General features: G+C 31.9%; 1 protein-coding gene, 1 long non-coding RNA gene and 1 pseudogene across 3 annotated transcripts; 2 read left to right on the plus strand and 1 right to left on the minus strand.

The window, feature by feature from the left end:
* Positions 1-916: 916 nt before the first annotated feature.
* Positions 917-3,182, plus strand: LOC133706253 (uncharacterized). Of its 2 annotated transcripts, XR_009844477.1 has the most exons (4): positions 917-1,222; positions 1,357-1,494; positions 1,833-1,883; positions 2,371-3,182. It is a non-coding gene; the product is annotated as an uncharacterized LOC133706253 (long non-coding RNA). The 2 variants fall into 2 exon arrangements; XR_009844476.1 differs by lacking the exon at positions 2,371-3,182 and having other exon boundaries at positions 920-1,222; positions 1,833-1,979.
* Positions 3,183-5,271: 2,089 nt separating this feature from the next.
* On the minus strand, positions 5,272-8,008 carry LOC133667874 (patatin-like protein 2). Its single transcript, XM_062087559.1, has 8 exons — positions 7,901-8,008; positions 7,681-7,808; positions 7,282-7,574; positions 6,895-7,138; positions 6,638-6,781; positions 6,204-6,479; positions 5,896-6,008; positions 5,272-5,772 (listed from the first exon to the last, which is right to left on the minus strand). The coding sequence occupies exons 1-8, from the start codon at positions 7,902-7,904 to the stop codon at positions 5,715-5,717; spliced, it is 1,260 nt and encodes a 419-aa protein (XP_061943543.1). The 5' UTR covers positions 7,905-8,008; the 3' UTR covers positions 5,272-5,714.
* Positions 8,009-13,902: 5,894 nt separating this feature from the next.
* On the plus strand, positions 13,903-17,394 carry LOC133668153 (probable disease resistance protein At4g27220; annotated as a pseudogene).
* Positions 17,395-17,400: the final 6 nt, after the last annotated feature.

The following is a 17,400-nucleotide window of genomic DNA, read 5'->3' on the forward strand; positions in this document are numbered from 1 at the left end:
CACATGCTAAAAAATATTTAAAAATTTAGTATATGTAATCAAGTCACAAATAAAAAAATACAACACGAGTCGCAGATACAATATATAACTCAATAATTACATTTTTCTTCTACAACTCAAGAGTCACAAATAAAGATTGCAATACTACACATTACAATAGGACACACCCGCACTGGATCCACTTAGGCATCATCATCTGGCCATTGATTTTTAAAAACACTCTCGAGATCAGAAGTAAATGAATCACAAGAAATATTTTTATATTAATGTGAATGTTTGTTTTTGTATTTTAAAAATATTTTTTTAAAAAATAATTTTTATTTTATTTTTTTGTATTAAATTAATTATTTTTGGTATTTTTAGATTATTTTAATATGCTAATGTCAAAAATAATTTTTAAAAAATAAAATAAAAAATAATTTTAATATATTTTTAAATAAAAAATAACCTCTAGCATACTTTTAAATAATATACTAATAAAAAAGACGTGAATTTTTTTCTCATCATGTGCTGATTGTGTCTTATTTTTCTAATGGTAATCTTCATTTATTAATAAAAAAACTTGGGGTTAACACGACCACTTCATTGAATATATGAAAGCCCATTTTACCAAAATTAAAAAAACTGTAAACTAATGCCAAAATATATTGAATTTATATTTCAAATGTTATCCTATCCTTTTTATATTTCAAATGTTGTTCTATTTTATTTTTTTAGAAAGAGGAGTAAGGTTGTTAAAATTATAATTTGACTTGTAAAATTATATGATTTTATAAATTAATAGATGCTTAATATATAAAATTACTTTAAAAACTTGAAAATAGATAAAATAAAATGAAATCATTAAAATCAAATGAAATCACGTAAAAACACGATTTCAAAATCGTTGTAACGATTTCAGCCGAAAAGATATATTGCACTGCAATAGTGCAATATATGTTTTCTCCAGACCAACAACGGCATGCCAATTGTCACTCATCCATGTTTTACCCTAAATTCCTTATCTCTGAAGAGAAAATCTTTGATATCGACGACTGCCTCACGGCGTCCTCTCATCTACAGCAGCGATCTCACTCTCCTTCCTCTGCCATACCTGGCCCTCCCTCTGCTCTTCCATTAGTTTTTCTTTTTCTCATGGAGTAATATTAAATGCTCGCATCTCCCACTCAAGAAAGAAAGGAACCGTTACTTTCAAGAGAGAGAAAACAAACAACTCTCCACTGTAAACTCCTCTCCTCAACCTCTCCATATATACAATAACAATAGCAATTTATAGACGTAATGCATCGCTGTTTGATTTTATTTTCTTTCTTATTTGTTTGTCGTTGTGTTTTCTTTTTCTTTTTGGTGGATTAGGTTTGGTTGTGCTTGGAATTAGGGGAAATGGGGCTGATTTCAGGGATATTTTGGGGATCATCTTTGGAATCGGGTTGATGGCTAGAGTATGAATGGAAACACATGATGCAGAACCGAAGCACCAAAAGAGTTGCTAAGGTTTGTTAATTTTGATTGAGATACCTGTCGTTTTCCTTTCTGTTTCTTTATTATTTGTTCCGTAGAAGTTGCTTGAAAATACTGTGAGGTGCATTGAATTTGAAAAGTTAAATGCGAACTCGAATTTCTGTCTGTAGGCAGTTGATATAAAACTTCTTGGGTCACTCAATAGAGATGATTTGAAGAAAATATGTACCAACAAAGATTATTTGAAAATACTGATGGGTTTTTTGTGAAGCTAAAGGACAACATATCATGTATCAAGAAAAAAAATCACCTTCTGCATCGTTATTAGGATGTGGTTCACTACTAATTCATACTCTGGTTGCATCTTGCAGGTGAAATGGCTAAACAAGCAACTGGGCAAATTACGGCCTTTTGCTGCAGAAGTAAGATTCTTGTTTTTTTATTCTTATTATATTTTTTGGCTTACAATTAGGTGTAATTGGGAAAGAAATTTCAAGTGCACTTTGATTTCTTGTGAATTCGATTTTTTTTTAGATAGAAAAAATCTATGTATACTGGTAAATGTTTTTCATGTTTAGGCAAAAAAATAATAAAAAAATCCATGTATATTGATAAAAATTATAGGAAGGCCGAGTTTGTTGTAAGGAGAGTAATGCAGATTGCATATCAAAGATTTTGTAAAATTTTACTAATAACCAAATTCTTGACTAATAACCAAATTCTCTTGATTTTTTATCATTTATTTTAAAAAGCAATTATTACTGTATTTTAAAAATAATTCTTTATGATTTTACAATCGAGTTTATTTTATAACAAGTTTATTTTATAATTTTTATGCCTTGTCAACCTTGGAGAGGAGAGGAAAGAATTTAGTTTTACTAAATTAATCCCCAACCCTGTCGTACGCAGGAAATTAGACAAGCACTGCAGCCATAAAACGACTTCCAAAATCAGATACCTCTATACAAAACCACAAAATCATGCGACTTCTGGTGGCTGGGGCAGGTTAAGATCAAGATCAAGATCAAGTGACGAATCTGAATCACTCTGGATCCCACCTACATTCACCATCTCCATTCATTCAAACCTAGGATGGCTTTAATCATCAAAACAACCTATTTTTATATTAAATAATTCCATATAATAAAAGATGTTAAAATTATATGTTTTTTTTACTTTGAAAAGAATTAAAAAAACATATTTGAATTTGAAAAACTTTTGGGGTGGTTTTTGCATTTTTGAAGCTATGAATTAGTTTAACATGGTTCTTAAAATATTTTATAGGTTTTTTGGATAAAAAATTAGCTTTAAATAAGTTTTTGAGTGAAAAAACCATGAACCCATGTGTATTTGACTTGACTTACTAGATCCAAAAATATTAGACCTTATTTATTTTTTTAAAAAAAATTAATACCTTTTTTAGGTATTTTAAAAATATTTTTTTGATTTATGTTTTAGTTGATACCTCTTATCTATTTTGTTTTGCATTTTTAGTTTTTTTAAATAACAATTTTTTTTTTAATTATATTGAATGTGTTCTTTTAGGAGATTAGTATAATTTATCTATAATTTTTTCTTATTTATTTTATATAGATTAAATATTTATTTTTTATAATATTTTTATTATTTGCAACATTACATATTATTTTTTTCCTTTTATTTTATTCAATGAGTTTTATGTGTATATTGATTTCTATTATAAATTGATTTTAATAAACAAATTCATTAAATACAACCAAGTAAATGACCTTTATTGTAATATAATATATCTTGATCTATATTAGTTTTTTATTTATGTTTTTATTTATCGTTAATGACTTTGTTTACATGTATTTACATAATGGCTTGTAATTTATTTAATCGATGGGTAAATAAGTTTTTCGATTTACATTTGTAAATTTGTTTATGTCAAAAAACATGTTGAGAAATTATACTTGTTCAATTTTTTTTTATCATGTATTGGTGTTTTTAATTTGATTTTTATTCTTATAATTTTTATTTTCAATTTCACTTTTCAATCCAAGTTGATAATGTATTTTTTTTCATTTTGGTTCTTTTTTAAAATATTTTTTAAATTTATGCTTTAATAAATACCTTTTCTCTATTATTGTTTTTTGGTTTTTTAGACCTTTTTTAAATAGAAATTATTTTTTAATTATAATGAATGTGTTTAATTTTTTAAGAGGTTATTATAATTTATTTATAATTTTTATTATATTTTTAATATATGCAGTCTTGTATAATATTTTTTTTTGCTTTTATTTTATTCAATAAATTTTATGTGTGTCGATTTTTATTATAAATTAATTTCAATAAAAAATTCATTAAACACAACTTAGTAGATGACATATTTTCTTTTTATCTTTGGATAAAAGTTTTTCAACCATGTTATTGTGATTATTTTTTTATATATATAAATTTTCTTATTTATTATGATTGTCTTCTTTTTAAATATAATTCAAATAAAACTATTTTATTTAGTTGATCAAAATTATAACTTGTGTTATTAAATTTTGTTTTTTAAAAAATTACTTATGACATCTAAATATTTTACTAAAAAAATTAATACAGACCCACAACATACCAATAATATAGCGTGGGCATTAATATCATTATTCACTATATTATTATAATTAAAAGTATTATTTTAAATAAAATCATAAATAATATCTGTAACACATGAAATTATATATATATATCCCCAAATATTTTTTTATCGTTTGTTACATTACCAATTGTTTTTTAACTGTGCTAGAAAAAAAACCCAAAAAACTCCAAAACGAAGTGAGATTTATTAGTCCGATCTTGGAATGCCCTTTTTTGCTGGCAGAAAGAAAGGGTCTCCTGACAAAGCATGTGCATGCACTAAATTGGTGTCTAAAGTCAAAATTGATAGGCACTGATTCGGTGACAAATTATTGCAATGGCTGGGATGCTTAGCCTATAAATAGGCTGTATTCTAAATCTTCCATGATACCATAAAAAGAAAAGAGAAGAGTGACACTTTATGAGCTATTTGTGAGAAAAAGATGCGAGGTGTTTCTTATTAATTATTCTTCTATTAATTAGTTTATTAATAGAGAGTAATTGTAATTTACTAATTCTTATAATTTTTTAATGGGTTTTTTTTTTATGCTTCCTCATGAATCTCATAGGATGAAACATATAAATCTTTATGTATCTTATTTCTCATTTTACTATGTTTTATTTGTTTTATTTAGCTGTATAATTTTATCGTTTATGGATATCGTTTATGACATGCTTGTCAATGTAGGAACTCTATACCTTATATATTAACTTGACTTTTTAAAACAATGGTATTAAATCAAACCTAGAAAACGACCGGTCAAGCTACTAGGTCTTTGTGTTATCGGTTCAATTATTGAATCTCTAATTTACCAGTTTAATAATTTGGTCACTAATCAAATCAATTCAATTGTACTATAATATAAGTTTTTTTTGCAACACATCATTTGAACATGAAATACAATTAATGACGAACTGGTTAAAATTTTACAGTTTAAAATAATTTATTTTATTAAATGAGTCAAAGCTTGGCCCGTTGGTTAAGTGTCTCTAGATTTTATTGGACTTGGCCGGTTTTAACCAGTTTTGAGAGTATCTCTTGTGGGTTTCTGTCTTAATTTCATCTCAGTACAAACTGGTTTGATGGCTAGATTACCAAATTTTTGGTCGACCGATTGATCCAATGTGGGTTTGATAACACTAATTTAAAGTTCATCTTGATGCAACTTGTTGAGCATGGAAAGGCTTTTTGGGAGAAAGAATAAAAAGTTACAATGGGTTCAGTTTGAGAAAATCATACAATTTATCATACGAAAATATGCATTTGAAGTAAAGAACACAATCTTGCCATGTCTCAGACACCCAAACAGAACTTCATCACCTAGTATTCAAAACACATGAACTTTTACACAACACGACCATGGAGATCCTTTTTCTTTCGTTTTATGGTAAACTCAAGAAAAAAAATACATTATTTTTTTTACACAAAGTCGTCAAGAAGTTTTAATTTCAAACTCATCACTCCACACAAACTCACAAAAGAAGCCTGAATTTAGAACACACAACATGGCTTTGGTTTTGCAACGATGCCGGCCTCGACATCATGTTGACTCCAGCACTAACATGTTATTGCAGGCCTCCATTTATTTCTCAAATCAAAAACATCATATAAAATAGTAGATATCATAGTTTCTTCAGAGGAGAAACAGTTGTGTACTTGGAATGTATCAACCAGAAATTCTGGCCAAGCGAGCTTTCCGGTTCTTAATCAGTTTTTGCGCAAGGCTGCAAAAAATCAATGCAAAGATTGCAAAATTAGACCCACATAATGCTCAAGGCTATTAATTTTGGTGCAAAACCACCAAAGAAAAAAAGGAATACAAATTTATCATTTAATCAAGTTCTTACGCTTCAAGTTCGGCATCGTGCGTCGCTGCAAGATCTTCACCAATCTTCACAAGATTGTTCAGATTTTCTTGGCTTGCATCGTCCATCTTGGCCTCAGAGAGTTTCATCTCAGCCTGAAAATTATGTTGATTATCAAATTGCAGCACATCATTTGAGCATGAAATACAAGTGCATGATAAAGACGATGACTGAAACTCTCCATTTTAAATAAGTACTGAGGTAAATCTTTGGAAATGTTTTCCTTACTTTCTACACGGCTACAATATATATGTAGTTGGAAAAATATTTCAAATGTGAGTCACTCATACCTGAAGCCGATAATAGTTATCTTCCCAACCACAATATTGAAAGATTGTGGATATATACGTCGAAATCATCTCATCGGGTGCAGTTGTCAGGATATCAATCAATGGGCTGCCGTTGTTCTCGCTATACCAAAGCCATCTTAAGAGGCCCCATTTGCTGGGATCTCCAACCACATACCTTTCACTCTGATCAGCTGCTCCAGTTCCAAGTGAAAGAATAAGAAGCTTATGATCATCCATCTTTTGTTCTTTCATCACCTCACACACGGCTAGCAATGACTGATAAAATTTATAACATTAATTGAAAGAAAGCTAGCACTCTGACAGTGAAGCAACACAAAACTCAACCCAAGTACTGTTAACTTCCAGAGAGTTTTAGATCCACTTAGCAACGTTAACAGAACCTGTATAGCAGCATATAGCAACCCTTAACTTACAGGATTGTTGGCTGCCAGACCGCCATCAGCTAAGTTGAAATCAAAGGTTGTTTTAAAATTATATGGAGGGAAGTAATATGGCGCTGCAGACGTGCCAATACAAACGTCTGCTATTCCAGCATCCGTTGATTTATCACGTTTTGCCTGCAATTTTATTCACAATAGAAGATGCATGAGATCACTATATATATGTGTGTGTGAAGCACCTTTCGGAATATTGGTATGTGTTTATTAGATAATTAAGAAGAATCAATGACCTTTAAGCTGGAGAATATGATTGGCTTAAAAAGCTTGATGTCGAAAGTGGGGATTATCACGTTAGTCACAGCATCACTGAGAAGTTTCTGTCCCACTTCTTCGTTAATTATCTCATGTAGTTTGACACCATCATACCTTGGAAAAACTAGACTCCGAAGTTTCTTACGGATAAAGTTAGGAAGCAATCTCCACTTTAGAAGAAACCGTAATGCAGAAATGAGAGGATCTACAATGATATGATTCCTGTTTAAGAGAATCACATCGATTTAATTATGCGAAATTCAAACTTTTTTTTCTGAAAAAAAATTATGTTAGTATTTTGTCAGGATATATATTGTTTAAATAAAAAATTAAGTGCACAATCCCGACCCTTTGATTTAATTCACCTCATCATTTCATTTTTATATTGCTGGATCTGGTTTCTTGCTTCATCCAGGACAGAATTGATCGCAGCTTCATCATCGAAAAGTTCATCGTTTTCATATTGTTCGGTGGTTTGAGGAAATATGAGTTGACTCTTGTCCAGATAAAACTGGACAATATCCTTTGCTGCAAAAGTTGGTCGTTTTTCAGCATTCGGAGTCGTGAGCATGGCAGTCATAAGACCTCCTGTGCTTGTCCCAGCAACAAAGTCAAAATAATCTGCGATCCTCGCATCCTTGTTATCCACATCTAACTTCTATATATACATTCAACAAAAATAGCAGTTAGTATAAGGCTTCTCTGATCGATGTTATTAAAAGTAACAAGAGGGTAACACTAGAGTTTTTGATAGATTCAAGAACCTGAAGCTTAGCTTCTAGAGCAGTAAGGACTACGCTAGGAACGATGCCTCTCACTCCTCCCCCGTCAATGCTGAGGATTGTTGCAAAGCCTTGATCATCAGGACCTGATCCACTCGAACTTCCATTCCCTAAGAACAACAAGAACAAAATTAGCTTTGATTATTACAGAGTCTAATCTATATGATTACAACTCTAGTAATAGGGTTAATGAAGTGCTCACCCATCTTGTGAAAACTGAAATACAACTTTTTAGTCTGTGACTATTTCTGCTTCACTACAACTTGAGCATCTCCTTTGCTCCCCTTTTATAGCACTACTGAGGCTGCGTATGGTAGCTTAGCAACAATATTATTGTCTTTTTTTATGTTTTTCTTGAATATGCTTAGAACATTAATGTACTATTCCTAAAATATATTGAAACTTAGGTTGCCATTAATGTCAAACGTCATCAGATTAAATAAAAAAGTTCCAGTGACATCAAAGAAAAAAACAAGAAATCTCACCTGCTTAAATTTTGTCCGATCATATAACATTTTCTCATTTGTCTCATCCACGTACTATTTTATTTTTTTCCTGGTTGGTTAGTCGCTGCTACGTTTTTTTTACCTAGAGACATATTTTTGTTTCTTAATAAAAATATTTTGAAAATTTTATTTTCAGCCAGGTGAATAATTGAAAATAGAGTTTCGGTTCCGACTCATGATTTATAGTTAGTGTTTAGTTGTTCTCCAAGGATATAAAAGACCGAGACTCGAAGAAGAAAATGTGTTTTGATTATGGAAACAAACACAACCAATGATAATATTTAGCAAATTGTCTAGCCTGGTGAAGCGGTCTTAAGTTCTATGTTCTATACAATTGAGCCTCAGGAATTTTTTTAGAAAAATTAGAGTAGAATTTGAATCGAAAAATTAGAGTATGTTTGGGAGTATGGTTACGGTTGATTTTCAAAATAATTTCATGCTGAAATACATTAAAATAATATTTTTTTATTTTTTTAAAATTATTTTTAAAATCAACACGTCAAAACAATTCAAAACATATAAAAAATAAATTTAAATAAAAAAATAAATATTTTAAAAATATAATTTACACCATATTTCCAAACAATATCAACAAATAGCTTAGCACATGCAAATCTCTTTTTAGATTTAACTTTGCTAATCCATTAAAATATTTGTACAATATGATCTGATTACCAAAAACTTTCAGCTTTTTCTGGCAGACTGCATCAAAAACAAGAAATGCCGATAGTATTTAAACTTTTTTTTTTTTTGAAACAACAATCAAACGCTACTTGCTATATCCAAAAATCATAACAAGTTCTTAATCATACTCCAGTTTGATAAATTGAAAGTGAGATTGGATCATAAATACATCAAATTCATTAAAAGAAAGTAATTAATGCATGTTAATTAAAGGTCAAAGATTCATTAATACGTAGAGAACATATTAATTATTGTACGGCCGCCCAATGAAAATGTCAGCTAAATGTGCTAAGCGGATTGAGATCACTAATAACTAATCATTGTATATTTTCCCATTGTCAATGTCTGCTCAAAGAGATAATCATTAAAGAATCCATCGGTATAGACGTTCTTCGGATAAGCCTTCATAAATGGTTGGATTACCTCCAAAAAGTTAAAAACCAGCCAGGCACTTTCCTCTAATTTTAATTTTTAATGATTTTCACGGCGGCTAACGACCATAATATTTGTTAGGTCAGCTCAATAATAATTAATTATTGTATTGCTGCCCTCAATTATAATTTAAGGCAACGACTTAGTGAACAAGGAGATAAAGCTGAACGACAGAGGCGTACGCGCGTGTTACGACCTGAGATTTTTGCTCATACTATAATATTTCTTCTTTTCTTTTCAGCTTAATTCGCTGTTATCTCCACACTCAACTGGACATTGCATTGAAAATCCATCGGTCTAGAAGTTCTTTAGATAAGCACTCGTAAAACGTCCGATTACATCCGAAGACCAGCCAGACACTTTCCCAGAAAACCATTTAACTCATAAATGATTGGATTACCCAGGATAATTTAATTTAAATGGTTGAAATTAAAAATTTATGAAGATTTACGAGAAACCCTGGTGTGGCATGTACTAGCGATATCCTAAAAAGAAAATGCCCCCTTTGTACAAGAGTAATTTTGCATTTAATACGCGTTTCTCGCGTTTCTCTTGTAAGATATAATAATCCGTTAGAATTATTTTATTCAAAAATTTATTTTTTTCAAACCTTTAAATCACATTTTTTGCATAATTAAGTTAATAAAGTATGAGAAAGGAAGTATAGAAAAATTTGAGAGGAAATAAAAAAAGAACATTTGAAATTATGTGGAGAGATTCATGAGAGACTAAAATAGAAAAATGTTTTTTAGAGTTTTGATGATGAAAAGATTACAAGACAGCCATCCAAGGGGTTAGCCGAAACAAATACAACGGAAAAAACAACATGAACCTTAGCAATCTTGTACTAGAACTAGTCAAACAGCTTCCAGGAAGTGGCACGATGGCCTCCATAGTTGTGCTAATCGGCATATAATTGGTGCTTTTGTTATCAATATGGTTGCCACGTTAGAGGGGTGACCCACCCGTCGAGCAGGGATGAAAGTCGGCCTTAGTGATCCGACGGTGCCGAGTGGAAGGGCCGTCGCTCAACGGATAAAAGTTACTCTAGGGAGGGTACAGCTTACGAGCAATTTGTTACGATATTAAGCGGGAGTCGTTGTTGAGTGGCGGGAGACAACGTGGCAGTTGAGGGAATTTCTTTTAAGTATTTGGCGTTATGATAATGGTTAATTTTTTTAAAAAAATTTATTTAAAAAAAATATTAAAATTATTTTTTTAAATTATCTTTGATGTTATTACATAAAATAACTTGAAAATATAAGAAGAATTAATTTAAAACAAAATAAAATAAAATTTTAATTTTGTAAAAATATATATACATTTAAAAAAAAAACCGTGCCAATCTCTTTTCACACAAGTTTCAAACAGAGTTGTGTGCTAACGGCGAGTTCATTCAGGGAAGCACCTCCAGAGATGATTGATATTGTGCTGGTGGAAAAGAGAGGATTATGTTCAGCGGGCAGCCATAGCAATCTTTTCAAAAAACAAATTTAGTATTTATTTGAATGGATGATAATAGTTATTTTTTAAAGTAATTTTTATTTTAATTTATTTAAATAATATATTTTTAATTTTTAAAAATTATTTTTGATAAAAATATATAAAAACTAAAAAAATATTAATTAAAAAAATTCAAATGTTTTAAAAATATTTTTTAAATGAGAAAAAAAAAGGTTTTGGTGAATGGTGAGACGAAATCATTTAGGCGGAAGAAATCAAGATTTGAACCCTGAAATTGCGGCTGACTCTATTGTAGCTTCACCTGCCTACGTCTCCAAAGACGTTATTGTCCCTGAGTCACTTCTGTCCATTCAAGCAGGGTTGGTCTTAATAAATGTGAATCTGGACTCACCGTTACAAGGCCAACGTTCAGCATCTCACCCTTTTGAAAAGGGTGGGCTGGACCTTGTACATTTGGGCCACCTAACTCTGACGGGCTTCCTTCCAAATATTCCAACTAAGCTACTCAGCCCAAGCCTTTCTATTAGTTCAGCAGCAGTAATGTTGGTGACTTGGTGTTAAAAGGGAAGCAGAGCAGGCCCCACTGTTTGCCGTGGAAGGAGGGAAATGAAAAGATTTGTTAATGGTGGAAGCCTTCACGGGTCAGTTGATGTTGCTTCAGAAGACTCAATGACCTCAGCTATTGAAAGATTTAACCACAGACTTCTTGCCAATTATGATCAAGCAGCACAAGAGAGACTGGCTGATTCTGAGGAAATCAGTAATATGATTCTAGTGGGGAATTAAGTTAAGTATTGGGAACAAACATGAACTTGGGACATACACAAATGACCTGCAAGAACAGATTGATAGGGAAAGAGAGGAATGGAGGGCCACTCAGTAACTTGACGTGCTCTGATGTTTTTCAAGGTTTTGTGTTTCTTTCTATGGAACTTACAGCCTGGAATATTTGTGGTGTGGGTATACGGGGGAATATTCCATTTCTTTCTATGAATATTTGAGGCCACTCATCAACTTATTCCATTTCACAGCGTCAGTTGTTGTCTTCAACCCTTTTGAAAAATGATGTTGAGTGTTGTTTTTTGCTGGAAACAAAATTACATCACTGTAATGATGGTTTCGTTTCAAGGTTGTGGAATTCCACTGCTGTGAAATGGTGTTGTCTTTCCCAATTAGCAGCGTGCAATAAACAGCTTTTAGCTGTTTCACTAATGAGAGGCACACCAAGATCTATACCCAACTGGAACTCACAGATTCTTTATAATTTCTAAGCCATATCCATGTCATAGAGGCAAAAAAGCACTCACACTTTGCAAGATTATGCCTTATAATAACCATGTACGCAGTTTTTTTTTTTTTTTTTAAAAAAATGATGCTCATAAGAACGTTGCTGACACCTCAAATCCGAACCCATAACAAAGCTTGGACGACGAAACTAGTTGTAAAACTAAAACGAATAGGATGCTTACTGCTCAGGAATCATTATGGAAATGCTAACTAGGAAAAGCAGTTTTTGAACCTAGCTAGGAGCGATTAAACTTGTGTTGCTGCCTGATATCTCAAGGTCAAGGTGTGAACTAAGTAGGTATTCATAACTAGAATTTCTGAAGTTATATATAAAACGGTTGTTTCAGTACCCTTGAGCACTATTTTTATTGCTAATGCTGTTCTTCGTTAAATTTTTAGGGAATGGAAGTTGGAGTGGATCAGATAATGGCTGTCAAAGCTTTGCTAGAATCCTTGACATTGAGGGGAGGTGTGAGAGGCATCATCTACCGTAGTACCTAGAGCATCTCCAACCGAAGAGGTAAGAGGCATATTTAAAAATATATTTTTTTAATTTTTATTTTTTTATTTTATCATTCTAAACACAGCAGGTAAAAGATAAGTTAAAATGACTATTCAATTTGAAAAGAGCTATTTCTATAGGTTTATATAGAATAGCTAAAATAAAATTAATGTTGTCAACGGTTATTTTATAGCCATTGGTTAATAGTGTTTTTTTCTTTAAAAGCAAGGAAAGAAAAATCTTATATTATGTCTCACTCTTCTCTTAAATTTAAAAAAACAAGAATCAATTATTCTTTAGTTAATTAATAACATCGGTTGTGTTAATTAGTTGAAATTAAAAGATATGTTTATTTAAAAGCTTTTTATATTTTCTCTTTAATATCTCTTGATTTTGTAGATTTTTTTTGTTAATTTGATATTTGTGATGATTGTTATTTCTTTGTTATTTTATGTTTTTGATATGGATTAAGGAAAATAATTTTTTATTTATGTTGTTATCATTAATAAAATTAAGAAGAAGTAATAATGGTAGCTGATATTGATAAAAATATAGAGTGACATATTTAAAATTCATTTTTGATTGTCTATTTTAATTTGAGGTTAATTATATTTTATCTTGTTGAAAATGCAATTAAATTAGTTCCAAAAAACAGTCAAATTGTAATGTTAGAACAAGTAGGATGCAATGCTTGTTATTAATTCACATGTATGTAAACTACAAACTTGCTAAACATTGAATGTGCACTTTTTTTACACTCTCCTATAAGGTTTTAACATGATTTTTTTTTAATGTAGATGGATTTAAATTTTCCAAGTTCTTTCACCAACTTTCTTAGAAGTGAGTCGAAGATTTTTTCTCTCAAGTAAGTGATTCTAATCAATTAATTGGTGACTTAACACATTCGAATTTAAATGTTTATATAATAAAATAATCAGAAAGAAGTAAAAACTTCTCACCAGAAAAAGATTATTTATTTGTCTCTACATGACTAAATACAAACAAAGATCAAATTACAGCCCTTAAAGCTAAACTTGATAATAGTTATTTTTTAAAGTAATTTTTATTTTAATATATTAAAATAATATATTTTATTTTTAAAAAATTATTTTTAATATAAATATAAAAAAATATTAATTAAAAAAATTCAAATGTTTTAAGAATATAATTTTTTAAAAAAATAAAAAGGTTTTGGTGAATGATGAGACGAAATCAATTAGGCGGAAGAAATCAAGATTTAAACCCTGAAATTGCGGCTGCCTCTATTATAGCTTCACCTGCCTACGTCTCCAAAGACGTTATTGTCATTTTCAGGTCAGCTTTTTCAAAGTTTCAACAATGGGGTGGGTCCACACGTTAACTTAGTCAGCAATTAGCTTCTGATTCTTTTGTTGTATCTTGTCATATAATCTTTGCTAGGTAAAGTTATGGCTTCCTTCCTAGCAACTTCCTTCTTGTCAAACAATACAATAATCTTTGCCACTGTAACATTCATCTCATTATGCCATTGATTTCCCAGTTTCCCTCATCAAATTTCTTAAACCTTTGTGATGATCAGTGCTTCCTTTTCTGATTGAATCGAATCATCTGGAGCTAAACATCTTGCAAATTCCTTGTTATTTTTAAACCATATATTCTTCTCTGTTCTTGTTTTTCTTCCTGAATACTACTTAAGCAAACAAGCACTTGAAGAACAACTTGAACCAGGTAGATTATTTATAATACATCTTCTTCATTTTGTTTTTCACATGTAACTATGGTTTGAATCTTTCAAGTAAAACACAAGTTGTAGAAATTCTAATGAGAAACTTTGAAGAAAGGATCATCAACAGTTTCCAGAAATAAATAATTTGATCTTTCTCAGTTGTAACAATCCATGCCTTCTGGAGTTCATAATAAATTGACCCCAAGTTAACCTTGAATTCATTGTTTTTTCTTCATAGTTTCTTTGCTGTTTGTAACTTATTATTTTAGTTTCAACCTTCCTTTTCCAATCAATGTACTTCCATTAATTTTTATTCAATATGGACCCTTTTTATCTATAGGACAAAATGGTTAGACCAAATGATCCGTTTTGGAATCATGTTGAAGATATGAATGATGGAAGCATGAAGTGTAAGTTTTGTGGGCATTTATTTGCCAAGGATACTTCCATTTCGAGGATCAAATGGCATTTTTCGGGAGAGAGAGGGCATGGTGTTGGCATTTGTGGTCAGGTGCCTCAAGAAGTTCAAGAAGCAGCCTTTCTAGCTATGAATGGTGGCAACAAAAGACATAAAAGCATAGCAAGTTTAAGCAATGTTAATGATTATGCCATTTCCACCTGTCTACAAGACAATGCAGTACTTGGTAATTTGGCTGGGGACGCTGGAAGGATGCTAGTGGAAGTTCAAGGCATGGAACAAGGTGTTGGGCGTGAGAGAATTCATTCGCGTTTAGAAGAGGCAAATGGCATGGAAAACACTGGTGAAGGATCGTTTCAGCATGTTGACAGAAGTGTCTCTCCTTGGAGACTCAGAGTTGATGCTCATGAGAATAGAGGAGAAGCAACACAAGGAACAGATTTAGTGGATCAATTTGCTGATGGTACTTGGGTTCAGATACACTCTGCCCTTTCAAAGGCGCAGAAGCTGAATGAAATCTCTACGTATTTAATGCAGGAAGATGAGGATGTGGAGCGTCTGCATGATGCATTTGAAGCTGTAGCGAGAACAGAACAAGTGCAGCATCTTGAGAGAGGTAGCTCTTGTGAGAGGCCATCAATTAATCAAGCTGATGAGCCTCGAGGAGATTCATCCCAACCAACAGATCCTTTGTGTCTTGATCAGGGAAGATATTATGATCAACTATTTGCTCCATCAGTAAACAATGATGTCATTACGTATGATGTGCAGAACATGGTTAGAGTGAGAACAGAACTAGTGGAGGAGGAGGGTGTGGAGAATAGTGGAAGATTAGTGCAGCCTGGCGCAGAAGCTAGATCTTCTATAAGCCTTAAATACAACACAAGCGAGACTAGAGGAGTTCCATTACCTACTAGCTCTAAGAAGCTAGTGGGTCGAGCATTTGAAGGGAATACGAAGGTGATATGGTCTTTCTTAATGGATGATGAAGTCTTTATGAGATGAGGGGAGTTAGTAAAGCAACAATACTGTAACATATTTATAATGAGCTTCTACAAAGACAAGATATTTGTGATCATGTTTGATGGGTGACCGTGTCTCAAGATTTCAGCATTAATAGATTGCAGAACCTTATTGCTAAACGTCTTCATCTAGACCTTTCAAGCGAGTATGATGATTTGCATAAAGCTGCCAAATTGTTAGAAAAACTAAGGAAGAAACAAAAATGGATTCTCATTTTAGATGATTTGTGGAATAATTTTGAGCTACACAAAGTGGAAATTCATGTCCCGTTGAAAGAATGCAAGCTGATTATGACAACTCGATCATAAATGATTTGTCATCAGATGGCTTGCCACCACAAAATCAAAGTGAAGCCACTTTCTGAGGGAGAAGCTTGGATTTTGTTCATGGAGAATCTTGGACGTGACATAGTACTTTCACCAGAAGTGGAACGAATTGCAAAAGCTGCTGCAAAGGAATGTGCTGGTTTGCCATTGAGAATTATTACAGTGGCAGGAAGCTTGAGGGAAGTGGATGACTTACATGAGTAGAGAAATACATTGAAGAAATTGAGAGAATCAGAATTTAGGGACATGGATGAGAAAGTATTCCAAGTATTGAGGGTTAGTTATAATTGGTTAGGTGATGTAGCACTACAACAATGTCTCTTATACTGTGCATTATTTTCTGAAGATCAAGAGATCAAGAGGGAGGAGTTGATAGGTTATTTGATCAATGAGGGAATAATTAAAGGAATGAGGAGCAGGGGAGATGCATTTGACGAGGGCCACACGATGCTTAATAGACTTCAAAATGTCTGCCTATTGGAAAGTGCTAAAATGGAGTATGATGGTAGTAGACGTGTCAAGATACATGACTTGATTAGGGACATAGCCATCCAAATACTGCAAGACAACTCTCAAGTCATGGTTAAAGCAGGCGCGCAATTAAAAGAATTACCAGATGTAGAGGAGTGGACAGAGAATCTCACAAGAGTCTCACTAATGCAAAACCAAATTAAAGAAATCCCTTCCCGCTATTCACCAAGGTGTCCTTATCTATCAACTCTGTTGCTATGTCAAAATCGTTGGTTGCAATTCATTGCAGATTCATTTTTCAAGCAATTGAATGGGCTCAAGGTTCTTGATCTGTCTTCTACAGAAATTGAAAATTTACCAAACTCTGTCTCTGATTTGGTGAGTCTCACTGCATTATTGCTCAATAATTGTGAGAACTTAAGGCATGTACCATCATTAAAGAAGCTCAGGGCACTAAAAAGGTTAGATCTCTATCATACTTCACTTAAAAAGATGCCTCGAGGCATGGAATGTTTATCCAACCTTAGGTATCTTAGAATGAATGGATGTGGTGAAAAGGAGTTTCCTAGTGGGATATTACCTAAACTCTGTCACCTGCAAGTTTTTATACTAGAGGACTTTATGTCTTTTAGGGATTTAAGAATGTATGCTCTAGCAACAGCTAAAGGAAAGGAAGTAGGATGCTTGAGGATATATTATTGAATTACTGGTAAGCATCTTGTTTTAATTCATGGTGCTATTAAATGTGGTAATAGAATTATGTGTGTAAAGTGGAACAAGTCTCCATTTCTATTGATTCTTCTCATGTCTTTACGCTAACTAACATGTAATTAACATCTGATTGACGTTGATTAATATGAAATAAATATATTATTTCTGAGTTG

The sequence above is a fragment of the Populus nigra genome, chromosome 11 (assembly GCF_951802175.1).
Source record: "Populus nigra chromosome 11, ddPopNigr1.1, whole genome shotgun sequence".
Lineage (NCBI taxonomy): Eukaryota > Viridiplantae > Streptophyta > Magnoliopsida > Malpighiales > Salicaceae > Populus > Populus nigra.

What these genes read in the sequence shown, in the direction of transcription:
- LOC133667874 (XM_062087559.1), bottom strand. An exon ending in TATAAAAATGAAATGATGAG is followed by an intron (nt 7,139 to 7,281) that starts GTGAATTAAATC and finishes TCTCTTAAACAG; the next exon opens with GAATCATATCATTGTAGATC. An exon ending in TCATATTCTCCAGCTTAAAG is followed by an intron (nt 6,782 to 6,894) that starts GTCATTGATTCT and finishes ATAAAATTGCAG; the next exon opens with GCAAAACGTGATAAATCAAC.